At 42.0% G+C, this 16,414-nt stretch overlaps 1 protein-coding gene across 1 annotated transcript in view; it reads left to right on the top strand.

The window, feature by feature from the left end:
* Window positions 1-13,654, top strand: part of GABRB3 (gamma-aminobutyric acid type A receptor subunit beta3) — a 165,186-nt gene extending 151,532 nt beyond the window's left edge. Inside the window, exon 9 of the mRNA XM_043537661.1 lies at window positions 13,451-13,654. Within this exon, the coding sequence (XP_043393596.1) occupies window positions 13,451-13,471 (21 nt within the window). The 3' untranslated portion in view covers window positions 13,472-13,654. The remainder of the gene's footprint in view (window positions 1-13,450) is intronic.
* Window positions 13,655-16,414: the final 2,760 nt, after the last annotated feature.

Raw genomic sequence — 16,414 nt, 5'->3', positions numbered from 1 at the left:
TGCCTGCCACAAATGAAAAATGATAGTTTTGTATCTAACTATCTCCATAGAAAATAAACTAATAGACAAAATAAAGCATGCATCTGAAAAGTAAGTCTAAGACTAAAAAGAGCCCTCACACTTGTTTTTTATTTTGTGGGACAAAGGCAGCAATGCTTACAGTTGCCTTCAAACTCTCTCCAAAAGTATAGGGCTTAAATTGTCAAAATGACTAGTGGTTTTGGCTGCCTCAATTTTTAAGTGCTTTCCTTGAGACACCATATTTTTAGAAAAGCTGAGCACCAAGCTTCTCAAACTGGGCTCAAAATATCACTGCTTACTTTTGAAAATGTAGGCCAAGGTGTGCTGAAGACAAAGTGATATGGAGAGAATCTATTGTGAAACAAATCACTAAAATGAACTGCAAGTTTGAACTATTCATGGTTAAACTAAAAATGTGAAATTCCAGCAATTACCTACTCCACTGCAAAGAAAATATTAAAGGGGAATGTATTTGGATGACTAATCTAACATTTGTAATGTGCTTTTATAGCATGGCTCTGTCCTGCCATTGCAGTATAACTTACATTGCAGTACATCCTCTCCCTTGGCATCACAACAGACATAAAGCTTGATTGCTCAGATGTAACTCCACACACTAGCATTTCAGACAGTACCTATCCAAGCCAAAATAAAATGCGAGGGGTGAAGCAGTCACCGTGCTACAGGCAAACACTGGCTGTACTTGTCTGTCCTTGACATCCTAACAATCTTCGGGTTATTAATGTTAAATTCGGGGTTACTGTATTTTGTTTTATAAATTAACCATTTGGTGATAATAGGACTGGTGCTCCTCTCGTTGCTGGCACTGCATTTTATATGTACATATTGATTTCAGGGGAATCCTAGGGCTTGTCTACACAGTGGGGTAATGCAATCTATATGGTGGGGAGGGTGATTTCTAAAGCCTACTAATATGTTGCACACCAGTTGGTCCATGCAGACCCTGCTGAAGTTCACTAAAGGTTCCCTACTGCTTCAAGCAGCATTACATTAAAATACACCAGCAGAGTCTCTATGGACCAATTAATGCCAACCTGTTAGTGTGCTTTAGAAATCACACCCCATAGAGCATGTTACTCCACCATAAAGACAAGCCTCTAGCATCAAATGGTGTTTGCTGCCCAATTCCCTAGGACACCTCTGGACATTTTCTGTATTTTACATCCACATTGCAGGTGGGTGTTTTTCCACCACTGAACCAGCTTGTAAACAGATGCCTAACTTATCTGTGGGCTCAAGCCGACAAACACTTGCTACTGAGTAAAGTGATTACGAGGAGGGCCAAGCAAATTGATTTTTTTTTTTTTTAGTTCAGCAGCTGAACTGAAAAATCTGAAAAAAACCCAGTTTGTTCCAATCTGAAACGGATTTTTTTCCCCCTCACTGAAACAACTGAGAAAAAAAAAGTGCAGCTTGAGGAAAACATTTTGAACATCATTTCCAAATGCGGATTTGAAACATTTTTAAATGACATATGGATCTGAATGGACAGTTCTTTTCTAAATGGTTTGTTTTGAAAATGTTTTTTATCTTTCTATGTAAAACAATGTTAAACTTTGTATTGATTCCTGAAAGTGTTTTTCTAGTAGTGTCCATTGTTCTAAATCAGATACCCCTTCTAAAGCCCGGATTCAGCCAAGCATGTAAGCAGGTGCTTAATTTTAAGCACGTGAGTCGTCCAACTCAGGTCAATGGGATTATTCACATACTTAAAGTTAACCTCATGCTTACATGGTTGACTGAATCGGGGCCCAAGTGAGAAATCCGCTCAGTTAGAATATCAAATTTTGGAACCCAAAACAAAAAGAATTTTGGCTTTAATCCCTTAATTTGCTGCAAAAATAACTTCCAAAGAAGCTTTGAGGCTGTGTAAATCAAAAGAATTTTAAAAATATCTGGTGCTTCTTCAAGGCACACTGTTTCCAAAGCTGCAGCTGCTAATGTTTATAGTGACTGGGAGTGTGATGATAAATAAGCAAAGATTTCCTCCCAATGGCCTGAAAGGCAGCCAGATCACTCCACCTGGGGGTTCCCCAGAATTGGTTCTGCTGTGGCAACAGTACTCCATGCCCAGTACAGGCGATTGGATTTATCCCACAAAAATAGAAATAACTCTGTCTGCTTTGCAGAGGTGCTGGAACGAGGGGTGCTGGGGGTGCTGCTGCACCCCATGGCTTGAAGTGGTTTCCATCATATACAGGGCTTACAATTTGGTTCAGTGGCTCTCAGCACCCCCACTCTACACATTGTTCCAACACCCTTGCTGCCTAGAGATGGACAAACAGAAGCTGGTTTGATCTGCAGCATTTTGTTTACAGTCAGCAGATCCAATGCCAATAAAACACAGCATGTAGAAGATACAAAGCCACAGCGTTGTTCTGCTCACCTTTCCTTCCCTTTGCAGCATCTGGGATGGTAAAGCAAGATAAGATGATTCCAGCTCAGTGACAGTAGAATACATGCATACAGCACTGGCTTGGTGTTCATTGTCGTGTTGGCTGCTATAAAATCACCTTTTCTTATGTTTTGAGATTGGAAAGCCTCGATACGAGTTTATGTCCATGTCATTTTCACAATACAAGATTAATTCTAAAATCATAAAGAAAAAGAGGGCATTTCTGAAAGACCATTACCCCTATACAATATGTACCCTATAAAAATAAGGAGCAGCCACTGGGAACCGTTTACAAAAAAGGTGCAATTTTGAGAACCGTTTTCCCATATCCCCATATAATTGGCACTTTTGACTTTACCTGATATTAATTATTATACAATAGTTTTATAACATTTAAGTTATTGCAACATTTCATAATTTTCCTCATCACCACCTTCAACCAGAAATACATTCTTATTTTCTAGCAATAAAACACAATAGCCCATATGCAGCTCAGATATCAAGGTGTACATTGCATGGTTAGTGAAACAACCACACCAGTAACAGCAACCTCTTACTCTACGGGGCATACATTTCAAATTACTATGTAAATGGTTATACCTGCAGAGTGTTCTTGGTTTGTAATGATATTGTTTGGATTTTACATATGTTACTTCACACAGTACACTTCCATGCATCTCATTTGCCTCTACAATACACATTTTAATTGAGCAAAGATTGGTTATAATGTCCTAATGACCTCAGGGAGCATGAATTTCTCTTTATCATTGTTTCTTGCAAATGTGTAAAATTCCAAATGCAGATGACAGTTTTAACATTCACAAAGATGTAGTTTTAATTACCATGTTGATTACTCGATCTGAAAAGCCAGATGCCTAAATATCATGAAAGGTCGAGTAAAACAAATCCTGATAGTTCGTCTGTTTCAATATTAGAGGCATTTATTGAATGGGAAAGTGATTTTAAAAATATTTAATTATTTTGAATATCAAGGGCCTTATTTTCCTTTGCACACTAAGGTACCACATTTGCAACATTCTTACACAGTATTAAGGGTCTTAATATAAATGAGAATCAGATCCCCAGGATTTAGAAATTGAAACTGAGGTATCCAAATATATGTAATTTTCCTCAGATAGAATATAGCTAAGAATGACTCATGCTACATAAAGAGCTGCTATCTTTTCCCCATTTTCCATTGTAAATGACATTTTATTATTAGGAGATTTACATAAAATACCATGAACTTCACCTCTGACAGCAGAGAATTTGTCAATATTGTTTGCTTTTATTTCTGCAATTTACAAATCCATGTTGCAAAGAAAATCAGCTGTCATAAAATCATATCATTTTGTACGCACTCCTCACACATGGTGGCTTGTCAGAAATGTTATCTATTGAGTAGAGTGTGAATAAATGTCTACTAATCATTACTTTAACCAGCTAGAGGATAGAACCAAATGATTTCTATAAAAGACAGGATCCATAGCTCATTAAAGCCAATAGCAAGAGTCCCATTGATTTCAATGGGTTTTGATTAAGACCTAGAGTTAATGTCACCTAGGCATGATGTCAATTTCCTTCATTAACAACGTAGCTCTCAATCTTTTGCATAAGGTTAGTGACTTAAACAGCTCTTAAAATATTTATCTGAGTCACAGATTCAGCAGAGGTGTGTACAGCATCAGGTCAATACAGAGCAGAGGTTTAAAATCAGAAATTCTACTAGGCATGAGGGAAAGAAATGCATGTGATTTGGGATTAATTAAATATGCAAGCACTGAATGGGGAACAACTGGCTAGGCATCAATCACACTGGCCACATAACATACATTTCCCCTCTTGTTCCTGCAGAGCAAGGATATTCAAGCAGCTCTTATGCTAGTTCTTTTGATATCAAAGTGACTGCCTTTATCTTGTGTGTTGAATGGTGGCTTCTATACCTGGAGGAGAGCTGTCAGGGTAGCAGCATTAGTGTGGCTAGCCTAGAATGGATGGTGCGTCCCCACTTCAAAGCCCTACCCATGCCAGACTCATGTAATGGCATACAATGATGCTGTACTAGTCCATGTTCTGGGATGGATCCAGGTGGGATATTCCATGGTTCTAAGTGGTGCTCTATGAATTCATTTGCAGCTTCCCTCTCTGCCCTAACATGTCTGTGGCAGTGCCATGAGAACAATACTGTATGTAAATAACTTCCAAGTGGAGTTATTCATTAAAGCAGACAGTTGTAAAAGTGAAAGCAAACAGCATTTGGCAGCATGAACTTCTAATGAGAATGTGATTAAGGGATTCAGTTTCTGAACCACAAAGTGATTCATAGCACACTTTCTTGAATGGCATCTGTATTCAAATGCTGTGGGAACATAGCAGAAATGGAGCAGGCAGATGTGGAGTTAAAATGCTGAGGCAGTGTTGGTGGGCAACTGTTTGAGGCAGCAGGACCTGTTTAGTTAGACAGATTTCTTCATTCAACTTGAATTCAAACCATTTGATGATCATGTGGAGGTCCTTTATCAGAATGGCACCCACCTTCTTTTCAATTTTGACAGTGAGGGATCACGTTTCAGTCCCATAGGTCAGGATACTGACCACTAAACTTTCATCTCTCTATTTACCAAGGTGTTTATGTGGAAGACGCTCTTGACGAAGTGCCCCATTACTGATGACCCTATTGGGGTGTGGACTTCAAGTTCTTGCTCAATACTACCCATGTTATCCACAAGAGCGCCAACCAACATTCCCTAAGGTGGTATGGTCTTTTGCTTTGAATGCCTCCAGCTTCCCTGCGAGAGTTGGCTTTGACTTCAATCCAGCGAAAGCAGGATAGAAAAGACTCCCCCCCAGACCCCTGAAGACCTAAAGCACAGTGGTTGGACAGTGTCAACAGACACCTGTCCCTTACAGGCATTCTACCTCATAATACCTGGTTGAGGACAAAACATCATGGAGGCACATAGTGCGTTCTGTGGCCTGTACACTGTCCAGATAGCATGAGAATTAACTTTGTAGGTGACTTATAGTGAAGAAAGGAGGAGGTAGATAAGAAAATACAGCCCAAGTGATTATCATTGTGGGATAGCAATGGAAGACTAACAGCACTGGGCTTGATTAGCCTGCATTATCATTGCAAAGTAGGCAAGTTGCCAGCCCAGACTGAAGCAAAATCTGAATTTAAACCTACACCTTCCACCATGCTTCCAAACTTGGGTTTGAGGTTTTTCTGTGGGGATGAAAGGGGTGATTAGGGGCAATGTCCAGCTATAGCTCAGACTAACTCGGCAGTGAAGACATACCCAAGCTACTTCATATAGAAACATATGGTTCTGGCATGTGTCTGGCTATGCTCTGCCAATATGCATTTATAGGCACAAGCTCATCATGGCAAGAACTTGGAATTGTTGCTACACTTTCATCCACACACGATTCTCGGTAGGAGACTGATGACCTGTTAACTTTTGATGAGGCCTGCTGCTATGCCCACCTAATTAAAGGCTGATTATCAATTAGAACAAACATCATACGCTTCATTGTTCAGCCATCAACAGGGACCAAATCCTTCCCCCTGAGCCAGAGAAGTACACGATGGAAAAGGAATCCTCCCCGCCCAAGCCATACAACGGTTGCAGTCCTATGACCTGATTTTCAGAGATGCTGTGCAAAATCCAACTACAGTCAATGGTAGCTGCAAGTGCTGAGCATCTCTGAATATCTGGCCCCTCATGCTCCCTCTGCTGAGGGTTGGGGGTGATGGCAAGAGGGTAAAAAAAAAAAAACTAGCAGACCTTCTGATCCAGCCCCCCTATAACAGCCCCATCCCTCTTTCGTCTACTGGGTCCCTGGGAGCTTCTATTGAGCTTAGCTCTGTGCCCTACAGGAGCTGCACAGACAAGGCTTGGCCTCCTAAATTTCATTGTCGGGGTGGACAGAAAAGGAAGCACAGGTGGATTTACACCTGTGCTTTTTGATGGCAGGTGGGCTGATCAGAGAAGATCTCCACACTAGATGTCATTTAGAAGAATTAATTTGGAAGGGTCCCGTTCATCAAAACACCTGGCAATTCAGCATTTGCTATGAGAGATCAGCCCTTATTGTTATTTAACTCATTTGGGAATGAAACAAATGCTTACCTTCTTCTAGGGGCTGATTGGATTGACTCATGCTTTGTTTATACTTTATCCCATGACAATGAGATGACTCTTGTGAGAAAAGTGAGCAAGTTTTGGCCAGAAATGTGCATTGCTTTACTGTGTATAAAAAGGAGACACTCAAGTCTCTATTCTCATTTACACTCAGGCCCAATTACAGTGTTTTGAAAGTGGAAAGGGAACTTAAAGTGAGTGTAAATGAGGGATTGGAAATCACATCAGGTGGAAAGGATGAAGGCCTTCCAGTGTTGTCAAGCATCATGGTACAGCAAATTTAGCAAGCATATTGTGATCATATAAAAAGTTTACAATTTTTGGCAGAATTTCTGTTTAAAATTAAGTGACCTACTTAGCATGAAACTCTAGCTGACATGTCAATTGCATCTCTTGAAAAGCCTTTTTAATACCCTTAGCTACAATAAGAAAAACAACCACTAAATGATCCAGTTCCTGGTGGATGGCTGTCCACAGCACAAAAGCCACCACGACCACTTGGGCTAACTGGCACCTTCATCGGCATTCCCATCAGCAAGATCACAGCCTGAATGCACGTGGAGACCAAGTTACTTCCTCGTGGTGGTCTGTTCAGAAGAGGGCTGTGGTCCTCACACTCAGAGAATCTTAATCTGCCATCTTTCGCAAGCACTGATTTCACTGGAATTAGTAAAACTGAGCCTTTTCTATTGATCCTGCCCTTTCCCAGCACCTCAGTCAGCTTTCCCAAATTAGCAGTGCCTGTCAGTGACAGAGTAGATGCTTCCTTTCTGGTGGGCTTGATTTTCTCTCTTTTTTTTTTTTCTTGGCTGTTTTTCTACCTCTTCTTCAAGCATTTAGTCTCTTCCTCTTTATTTGTTCTCATCTCTTCCTTTTATTTTTCTGTTCCTGAACATTGCCTCTGACATACTCTCCTCCTCCCCATTGTCAGTCCTTTCTTCATCCCTCCTCCAATATCTCTCTTTTCTTATCCCCTCACTCATTTTCGTTCTTCTCCCATGCCTCCATCGCCCCTGTCCCCATGCTGTCTGCCAGTCTTCTTCTGACTTAACGTCTGTGTGGGACTTACAGGGGAGCAGCAGCACCTGGGCAGGAAGCCAGTGTGGAGGGGTCCCACTGAGAGACACTAACTGACCCTCGCCAGGAAACATGCAAATGCCTATTTGCTTTGAATAGAGACTGAACTGGAGAGGCACCCCAGGCGCTAGTCCTGAAGAGTCCCAGCTGGACTGCCCTAGGGGCTCAAACAAGACTGCTATGGCTCACTTTGAATTGTCCCTGTGTAATCGTCTCTACCTTGCAGACGTTCCCTGCCTGATGCAGTAAAATACCCTTTCCCTTAGCCACATGTCTGAGTGGTTATTGGAACCCACTAAGGCGAGTGCTTAGCTGCAGTAGCGCCTACAGTACTTCCCTCCAAGTGGCAGTACGTGTGGCATGCTACTGGCACCGTAGGGGTTTGCTGTACTCAATTTCTGGGCAGCCTTAGTGTTTACACAATTACTGTAAAGCAACAGGCCAAGCTAAGCTGGGCGGTTGCATAACACAGAAATATTTTAGAACTGAACACCATTCTTGCAATGAGCGAAATCAGTTTTATGAGTGTCAGTCTTCTCCATATAGTCCACTTCCCAAGCCCTGAGAGGTGGTGAGTGCCTTCAGCTCCCCTTGGCTTTAGGGAAGCCTACAAGCCACCCTGTACCCTATGCTATTGGTACCATTTGCTCCGGTGAAATCCAGCGCTGGCACAATAGATCAGTATGAAGTTCTTTGGCAGAGCTGAGTCACGAGGTTTGCATTATGACTGCACCTTGCTCAGTTAGGAGCCAGGTCTGCAGTCAGTTCAAGTGAACAATTATTTACTTCTAGATGCAGTATGGTTATTTGTTACTGCTGGCTTTCCGGGGTCCACGGCCGATACACAGGTGCTTATAATGGACCCTGAAAAGATGTTATATATGAGGTCAGCTGCACTGCAGAGAGCACTTTTTTATTATTATAGATTGACAATGTTTGGATTCCTTTAGAAGCCCTAGTTTTACAGTGTCATGGGCAAATCAAACCTTAAAATGGCAGCAGTTGCAAGCTATGTTATATAGTATGAAAGTATGCACATCACTTTCTTACAGGGCAATAGTACTTATCCCAGCTGCCGTTGTGGGTTTTTAGAATCTAATTCCTGACATGGAATGCAAATGAGTACAAAATTTCAGACAGCCCCCCAACCTGAAGCAAATACTCACCAGCAACCACACAACAGAACCACTAACCCAGGAACCTATCCTTGCAACAAAGCCCGTTACCAGCTGTGTCCACATATCTATTCAGGGGACATCATCACAGGGCCTCATCACATCAGCCACACTATCAGAGGCTCGTTCACCTGCACATCTACCAATGTGATATATACCATCATGTGCCAGCAATGCCCCTCTGCCATGTACATTGGCCAAACTGGACAGACTCTACGTAAAAGAATAAATGGACACAAATCAGACGTCAAGAATTATAACATTCAAAAACCAGTCGGAGAACACTTCAACCTCTTTGGTCACTCGATTACAGACCTAAAAGTTGCAATTCTTCAACAAAAAATATTTCATAAACAGACTCCAATGAGAGACTGCTGAATTGAAATTAATTTGCAAACTGGATACAATTAACTTAGGCTTGAATAAAGACTGGGAGTGGATGTGTCATTACACAAAGTAAAACTACTTCCCCATGTTTATTCCCCCCCACTGTTCTTCAGACATTCTTGTAACTGCTGGAAATGGCCCACCTTGATTATCACTACAAAAGTTCCCCCCCTGCCCCCTGCTGTCCTGCTGGTAATAGCTCACCTTAAGTGATCACTCTGGTTACAGTGTGTATGGTAACACCCATTGTTTCATGTTCTCTATGTATATAAATCTCCCCACTGTATTTTCCACTGAATGCATCTGATGATGTGAGCTGTAGCTCACAAAAGCTTATGCTCAAATAAATTGGTTAGTCTCTAAGGTGCCACAAGTACTCCTTTTCTTTTTGCGAATACAGATTAACACAGCTGCTACTCTGAAACTAATCTTTTCTTGATTTTTGTTCACATTAGTCTTCTTTCACCACTAATAACGGTTGACTGGTTTTGCCCAAATACTTCCCTAAAAGGTGCTGGGAGAAAACAGACATAGGCCAGTGTGGCACCAGGAGAAGATAAGTACCTTGATGGTAATGGACAAGGCCATCAGGAATCAAGGTACTATGATACTATGGTGATGGGCACAGTTTAGGAAACTAGGTAGAAGCCAGCCTCTCTGTCTCTCCTTAAGAGAGATGAAGCCTTTTGTGCACAGATTGTTGTTTCCTAGAAGAGATCCCAGGCATGATTTCTAGGGCTTGCCTGTATTAACAGAGTTTCAGCAAACTGGGGTATAAATCTACCCTGCACTAGCCTGCTATGCCCTAAGTGTTATGTAGACCCGGCTACTGCTCACTAAAAGCTCTGTAGTATGTTTTGATCTAGTCTGCTGCTTTGAAACACTAGTAATCAATCTAAGGGCATACCAGTTGTGGTTCCTGAGGGTCAGAATAGCTATGGAAGTAGGCTTGTTACCTGCTTATAAGTGCCACTAGCATTTTCATAAATTTCCAACATAAAACAGGTCAAACAGAAAAATGAAATTTGTTTTTGACAACAGTCCTTGATGTTCTGTCTGTCTTTATCTAGCTGCTGGTATGGCTATCTGAGAAGAAATTGTCTAGGACGAGCTAAGACACCACTTCAGAATTTAGACTGTTAATAGAAAACTCAGCGAGAAGCTTGCACTGTGAAAGAGAGCCTGTTGAGGTGCCTCTCTTCCGAGCACAAGTGACCACTGACTTCTAGATTGGGAGGAACAAGGCGTACAAGATTGGGAGGAACAGGTACAGGCTTAGGTGGGACTTCTAGAGCATGGCAGCAGTTTTGCTCTGCAGAGGTCCATGCAAATATATTCGTTTTCTTTTGGATTTGATCTGCATAGATTTGTGTTCTCCCCCCACACACACCATCTTACTCCCTGGCCCAAAATTTTGATTGATGCTCCAGATGCAGCCAAATTTTCCTTTGAGTTTTAGGGTCGGTTGGAAACTGCCACTCTTAACCTTTCTCCAGCAGCTTCATGGGGTTTTACTTCCAACCATGAGCCAGCGTGGCCTATCACACTTGTTGATCTGTCTGGAAAGCAGAAGGCATGATGACCTCCTAGTCTGCTCCTCTAGTGATATTGTCTAGGGCAGTGAGCTGTCATGTTCCTCCTTTCTGCAGTTTTTAATGTGGCTGCCAAGATCTGGTCATTCTCTCTCTCAGTTCAGCAGAAGCAGGACTATGAACAAAAAACCAGCAGCTGACAAGGGACAAAGATTTAATCTTTCCTCAGTGTCTAATATGGTGCCTTGCTTCTCCTCACTATTAATCTCTATTACCGTCTCTGTTAGTCAAATGCTTCACAGCTCAGAAAATTGTGACAAAACCCACTCGTTCTCATGGGAACTCATAACCAGGTGAATTCTGCATGTTTTGAATGTAACAATGGAAAATTTCCCCAATTTTCATGGGTAATCTCAGGGTCTAACACCACAAAAACAAAACAAACAAACCAAAAACAGCTGATACACACAATATCAAACCCTCTTACAAACCTACAGCAAACCTAACTTGCAATGTTCCTGGTGATCGCTATTCTAGTCCATATTAAGAGATCTGAGGCAGAGTGACTGATACATGCTGATGTGATATGTTGCAGTGAGACAACACTGGGACATTTGCCAATAAACTCCACTTGAGATTGTTTAACAATTTTAAAAATCACCCGTTTGTTATGCTCACCATTTTAGTGGGGGTAATTATGAAGCAGAAATACCTTCTTGAACATTTGCTATCCCAAATGCTTATAGATGTCTGGACATCTCCCAGGTCCGTCAGACATATACCAAGAGTTTACTGCATGTCAAAATGAGTTACAAGTGAGGGCATTGCTGCTGCCTCTAAATTGTGGCTGATGACCAAACGGGATCCACCTGTCCCCATAATGGTTTTTGAAATATTTGAAACACTGAGTTGTTTAAACTCAACTGCCAAGGAAAGTTGAAAACAGAAAGAAACACTGCGCTAGTCAGACAGCAAGAGTAAGAGTCTAGATGAAGGATGAAATCCTGGCTCTGTTGAATTCATTGGGTGTTCTGCCGTTGACTTCAGTGGGGCCAGGTTTCACTCTAACGGGACACCAAATAGCCAGGAAGGAGGAAAGTTAGAGAATTAGATAGGGACAAAGCATTCTTGTGGAAAATAGATACCAAGAAAGGAGGTGCAGAAGGACTCAATCGTCTTCCAGTGTATCAACTTCTATATGAAACTATTGGAAGAGACTTTTAAGGGGAGGAAAGTGTGCTGGCACCATATGGGCAGACAGAGGAACATAATTAACCAAACACACATTTTATTATTATTATTAGTAGTAGTAATCACGTTAATTACAGTAGTTCTGAAGAGCTAACCAAGAGTGGGTCCCCATTGTGCTAGGCACTCTACAAAAAAGAGCCATGTACAAAAACTACAATAGAGACCATCCCTGCCCTGAAGATCTTACAATCTAAATAGACAGGGCAGATATAAGGTGGAGGAAGGGGTAGACCATGCAAGCTGAGTGAGCAATGTGATGGCAGCAAAGAGTATGTTAGTTCCATGACTTATTCGGGTGATGTTACTTAGAAGGAGATAAGCTAAATGGAATGAAGGGGAAAAGAGGGGATGAGGGGGACAGGGCAGGGGAGGAGAGGAGAGGAGAGGAGAGGGTAAAAGGGGCAGGTGTGAGTGAAACTGAGATGAAGAGACTAGGTGGGAGGGAAGGAGGAGGGTTGGAGCAAGCAGCCCATCAGCACAGGGCAGAGAAAGCCCAGTCAAGACTGCAGAAAGTTCTCTGAATGTCCAAGGGTCCCTGCTTTGGCTGCTTCTGCTTCTATTGGAATTTGGCATTTTCCCCACGGCCATGGGGTGATGGAGAGGCACCATCTGGGTCTTAGTTTCCCTAGAGTGTGTGTGTAGGGGTCTCCCCTCTACAGTTCTGGATCAGGGGGTGATGGGGAGAAGAGTGGCCCTGTTTGGGCCCCATTTTACCCCTTTTCTCTTCACCCCAGTGTGGCAGTCCCTACTTTGGCTGCTTCCGCAGCTGCTCCGACTTGCTGTGAGGAAGACAGCAGAGGAAGGAAAGACAGCAACATATAAGCTTTGGATGATTAACATTTAGCTAACAGACATCACTAGGGTTAGTCAGACATCACAATGGTTTACCACTACTACTGCCACTGTTCTGGACTTAAAATCTATGAATGAGTGTGGTATGAATGCCTAGATACATTGTGTGCCTTGCATAGGTGCCAACTTTCTAGTGTGCTGGGGGATGCTCAATCCCCAGCTCTGCCCCGGGCCCCATCCCCACTCCACCCCTTCCTCCAAGGCCCCACCCCTACCCTGCCTCTTCCCACCCTGTTCCACCGCCCCCCCCCCAGTGCCTCCTGCATGCTGTGGAACAGCTGATCGCAGCGGGTGGGAGGCACTGGGAGGGAGGGGGAGATGCTGATTGGCGGGGTCACCGGCGGGTGGGAGGCTCTCCAGGGAGGGGGAGGAGCTGATCAGCAGGGCCACCGGTTGGCGGGAGGCACTGGGAGGAGGGGGACGGGGAGGAGCTGATTTGGAGGGCTGCTGGTGGGTGCGCAGAACCCACCATTTTTTTCCCTTTGGGTGCTCCAGCCCCAGAGCACCCACGGAATTGTCACTGATGGTGCCTTGTCCTTGCAATAAGGAGTCAGCAAAGGAATTAGAACTCATTAGTTAATTTTACATTAACAGGTTGGTGATGTGGGAAAGTGAGAAGAGCAGGCACAAAGTCTCCTCAAGCCTTTTTTTCTGGTACTTTCAGAGTGGTTATACCAACCCTAGTCAGAAAAAAGAGCAGAAGCTTCATATTTGGATCTACTTCAAATATTGCTGGTCTACTGTACGGTATCCAGGACTACCTCAAGCACACCTTTTGACCAATGTTAAAATCGCTACAGCACAGAGAGTTTGAAAATGTTCCGCTTACCCTAAGAGGATATTTTATGAATTTCATGGTTGGACATATTTATAACCTGGGATACTTTGAGAAAATTATTGCTATGATAAATGAATAACTGTGTGGGAAAGCACAGAGGTAGACAGAGGCATTTTCTGTAGCCTTCTTCTAAGGAAAGTCTTGGGTATGAGGACATCAATGGGTATGTCTTCATACATGATAGTTGGCCTGGCCTGGCCCATCAATTCAGAAGCAGGGGTCTATTACTGTTGTTGGGGATTGGTCCTGCTTTGAGCAGGGGGTTGGACTAGATGACCTCCTGAGGTCCCTTCCAACCCTGATATTCTAGGATTCTATGATTACATATCAATTTTATTCTAACTAATAACTTTCATTTTTGTACAAAATGCTGCACAGTTTATGTGAAACTCCACCACGCTGGCTTTCTTTTTGTTTCATTTACTTTACTGTCAGTTTAAATTTGAAACTTTAATGAAAATAAATGACTCCTAACAATTCAGAGACAGCAGGAGAACTGGCAGTAAATAAAGCAACATATTTATGGTTTCAAAAAGCAGGAAATCAGTCACTTTTATTATTTCCATAGGAACTCGTTTTGTGTCTCAATAGTTTACCCACCAGAAGGCTAATTTGTGAGTCAAACACGTCTTTGTTACACTGGTGACAGCTATCTTCCTAGGCCAGCATGATGCATGTCACATTATTTTCTTAGAATGACTGGAAGCCTTTTCCTGTGGTCTAATAGCTGGAGGATATTGTAGAACAGTTGAATTAGCAAAGTAAGCCTATTAATTTTTGTTACCTTTTATCTTCTATTCCATCACTCTTATTGGTCACCAGTCTTCACCTGTGCATCTTACTGACCATGTGAACATTTTGGCAACACCTTCTAAAGACAGCCAGTCCTTTGCCCTTCAGTCTCTCACCAGAGATTAGAAGCATAGTGTTTCTTGTCCCAAAGAATGATCTGTTTTGAAGTCCCTCAAACCAGACTAAAATATCTTAAAGAAGGCAACGTTTATCAGAAAGTGAGAGAAACTATATTAAATCAAAGGAAAATGGTATAAAACCATACTAATTATACAATTAATAGCTGCTTAACCTAATAACTTGTATTGTGGTGGTGTGTAGAGGTCCCAGCCAAGATGAGCGTCCAATGGAAAAGAGAAATGCTCACCTTTTTAGGCTGCTGTCAGTTTCTGAGAACAACTTCCTCTGATCAGCTTGCACCTGCGTCCCTTGATATCAAGGCTGCTAAATGACAGAGCCCTCTTATCCCTCTGGTATCCTTTTCATGAAATATCCCTGAGACCATCTGAACTAAGGCTGTTAAAATATATACCATAATAGCTAGTGAGAGATTAGTGTGGAATAATTAACGCTGGTTCAGGTGTCGTCTCTTGGCACATCAAACTAACAATACCTACTGGATTGAGAGAAGAACAGAGGCATTGTATATAACTGATCCCTCTTCTATATCTGTATTTGTTTCTCTGACTTTCTTTCTTTCCTGAAACCTAGCAGTTCAAATGCTTCATTTATCATGCCCATATTTTGATCCAAATAAAATGTTATGGTAAATGGGTTCCTCATTTGGATGTTAATGGGTGTTTTTCCCCCTAGGGGTCTGGATGTACTTTCCTGTAGTGGTATGCAATAAATCAAACACTTTTCAGTTATTGCCTTAAAGTTACAGTGGCCATTTGAAGACATTTGGTGCTGTTTTGCACTCCCAGGGCTGTTTTTTGAAGATGCCTATTTTAAGTATTTAATACTAAATTCTGATATGATGTAAAGAAAGGCCAGACTAACAGTTGGGAGGCCTACTGCATATTTCTGAAGTTTGTGAATTAAAGCAAATGAACACTCAATTTAAAAACAAACAAACAAAACCACTCACCAAGGGTAGTGTATCACAAAATGAACATTGTTTTATTCATTTCGTCTGTTGACAATCTTAAGTGTTCATTACTTGATAGAATTTGGAAATTTATTACTAAATGTACTGTAGAGTATTTTGTATGGATACATTCTTACTAATTAGACTGCACCAGTGCACTGACTTAGCACATTTTGCTGAGAAGTGAGGAGAGACTGGGCCTGATTCATCACAACACTCCTCCATCAGTGTAGCTTCACTGATGTCAGGGTAAAACTGGAGTAATGCAGAGGTGAACCAGGCTCAGACTGTACAGACTAGTAAGCATGGATTAGTGAAAAACTCTGTCGGAGAGGTTGCCTGTTTCATCTACTTCTGCACTGATGAGACTGTTCTTTTCTAATGAAGTTTATGAACTAAAATCAGATACAGTTTTTTTTGGGGGGGGTTGACATATGTGGAGCCTATTGTGATTTGCTGGGTGCAGTCCTTTGGTAACGTTGGATCTGGGTCCCATTTAGTCTTAAGTACAGACTGCAGAAATGTAGTAATTTTTATGATATCCCTACATGGTGTACATACAGTCATACGATGAGTGGACAGAACGATGCGATACATTACATTTATCATGCAAATTGAATTGTCGTACACTTGGCAGGAATCCATCTCTACCAGGGCTACTTCAAGAATTCTGTATCCCAGAACACATTCAAACTGACACTATTTGTTTTATACATCAGCCTACTGGAGGAGTATTTCCTTACTCTTTAATGTAGAATTTCCTCCAGAAAATTCACAATAGTCAAAGGCCCAGGGTAGACAAAATTCAGTCCTAGACCAGCAGTGATTTGTTTAGGAC

The sequence above is a fragment of the Chelonia mydas genome, chromosome 1 (assembly GCF_015237465.2).
Source record: "Chelonia mydas isolate rCheMyd1 chromosome 1, rCheMyd1.pri.v2, whole genome shotgun sequence".
NCBI lineage: Eukaryota > Metazoa > Chordata > Testudines > Cheloniidae > Chelonia > Chelonia mydas.
The sequence above is the reverse complement of the archived record's forward strand: the minus strand, read 5'-3'. Positions and strand labels throughout refer to the sequence as shown.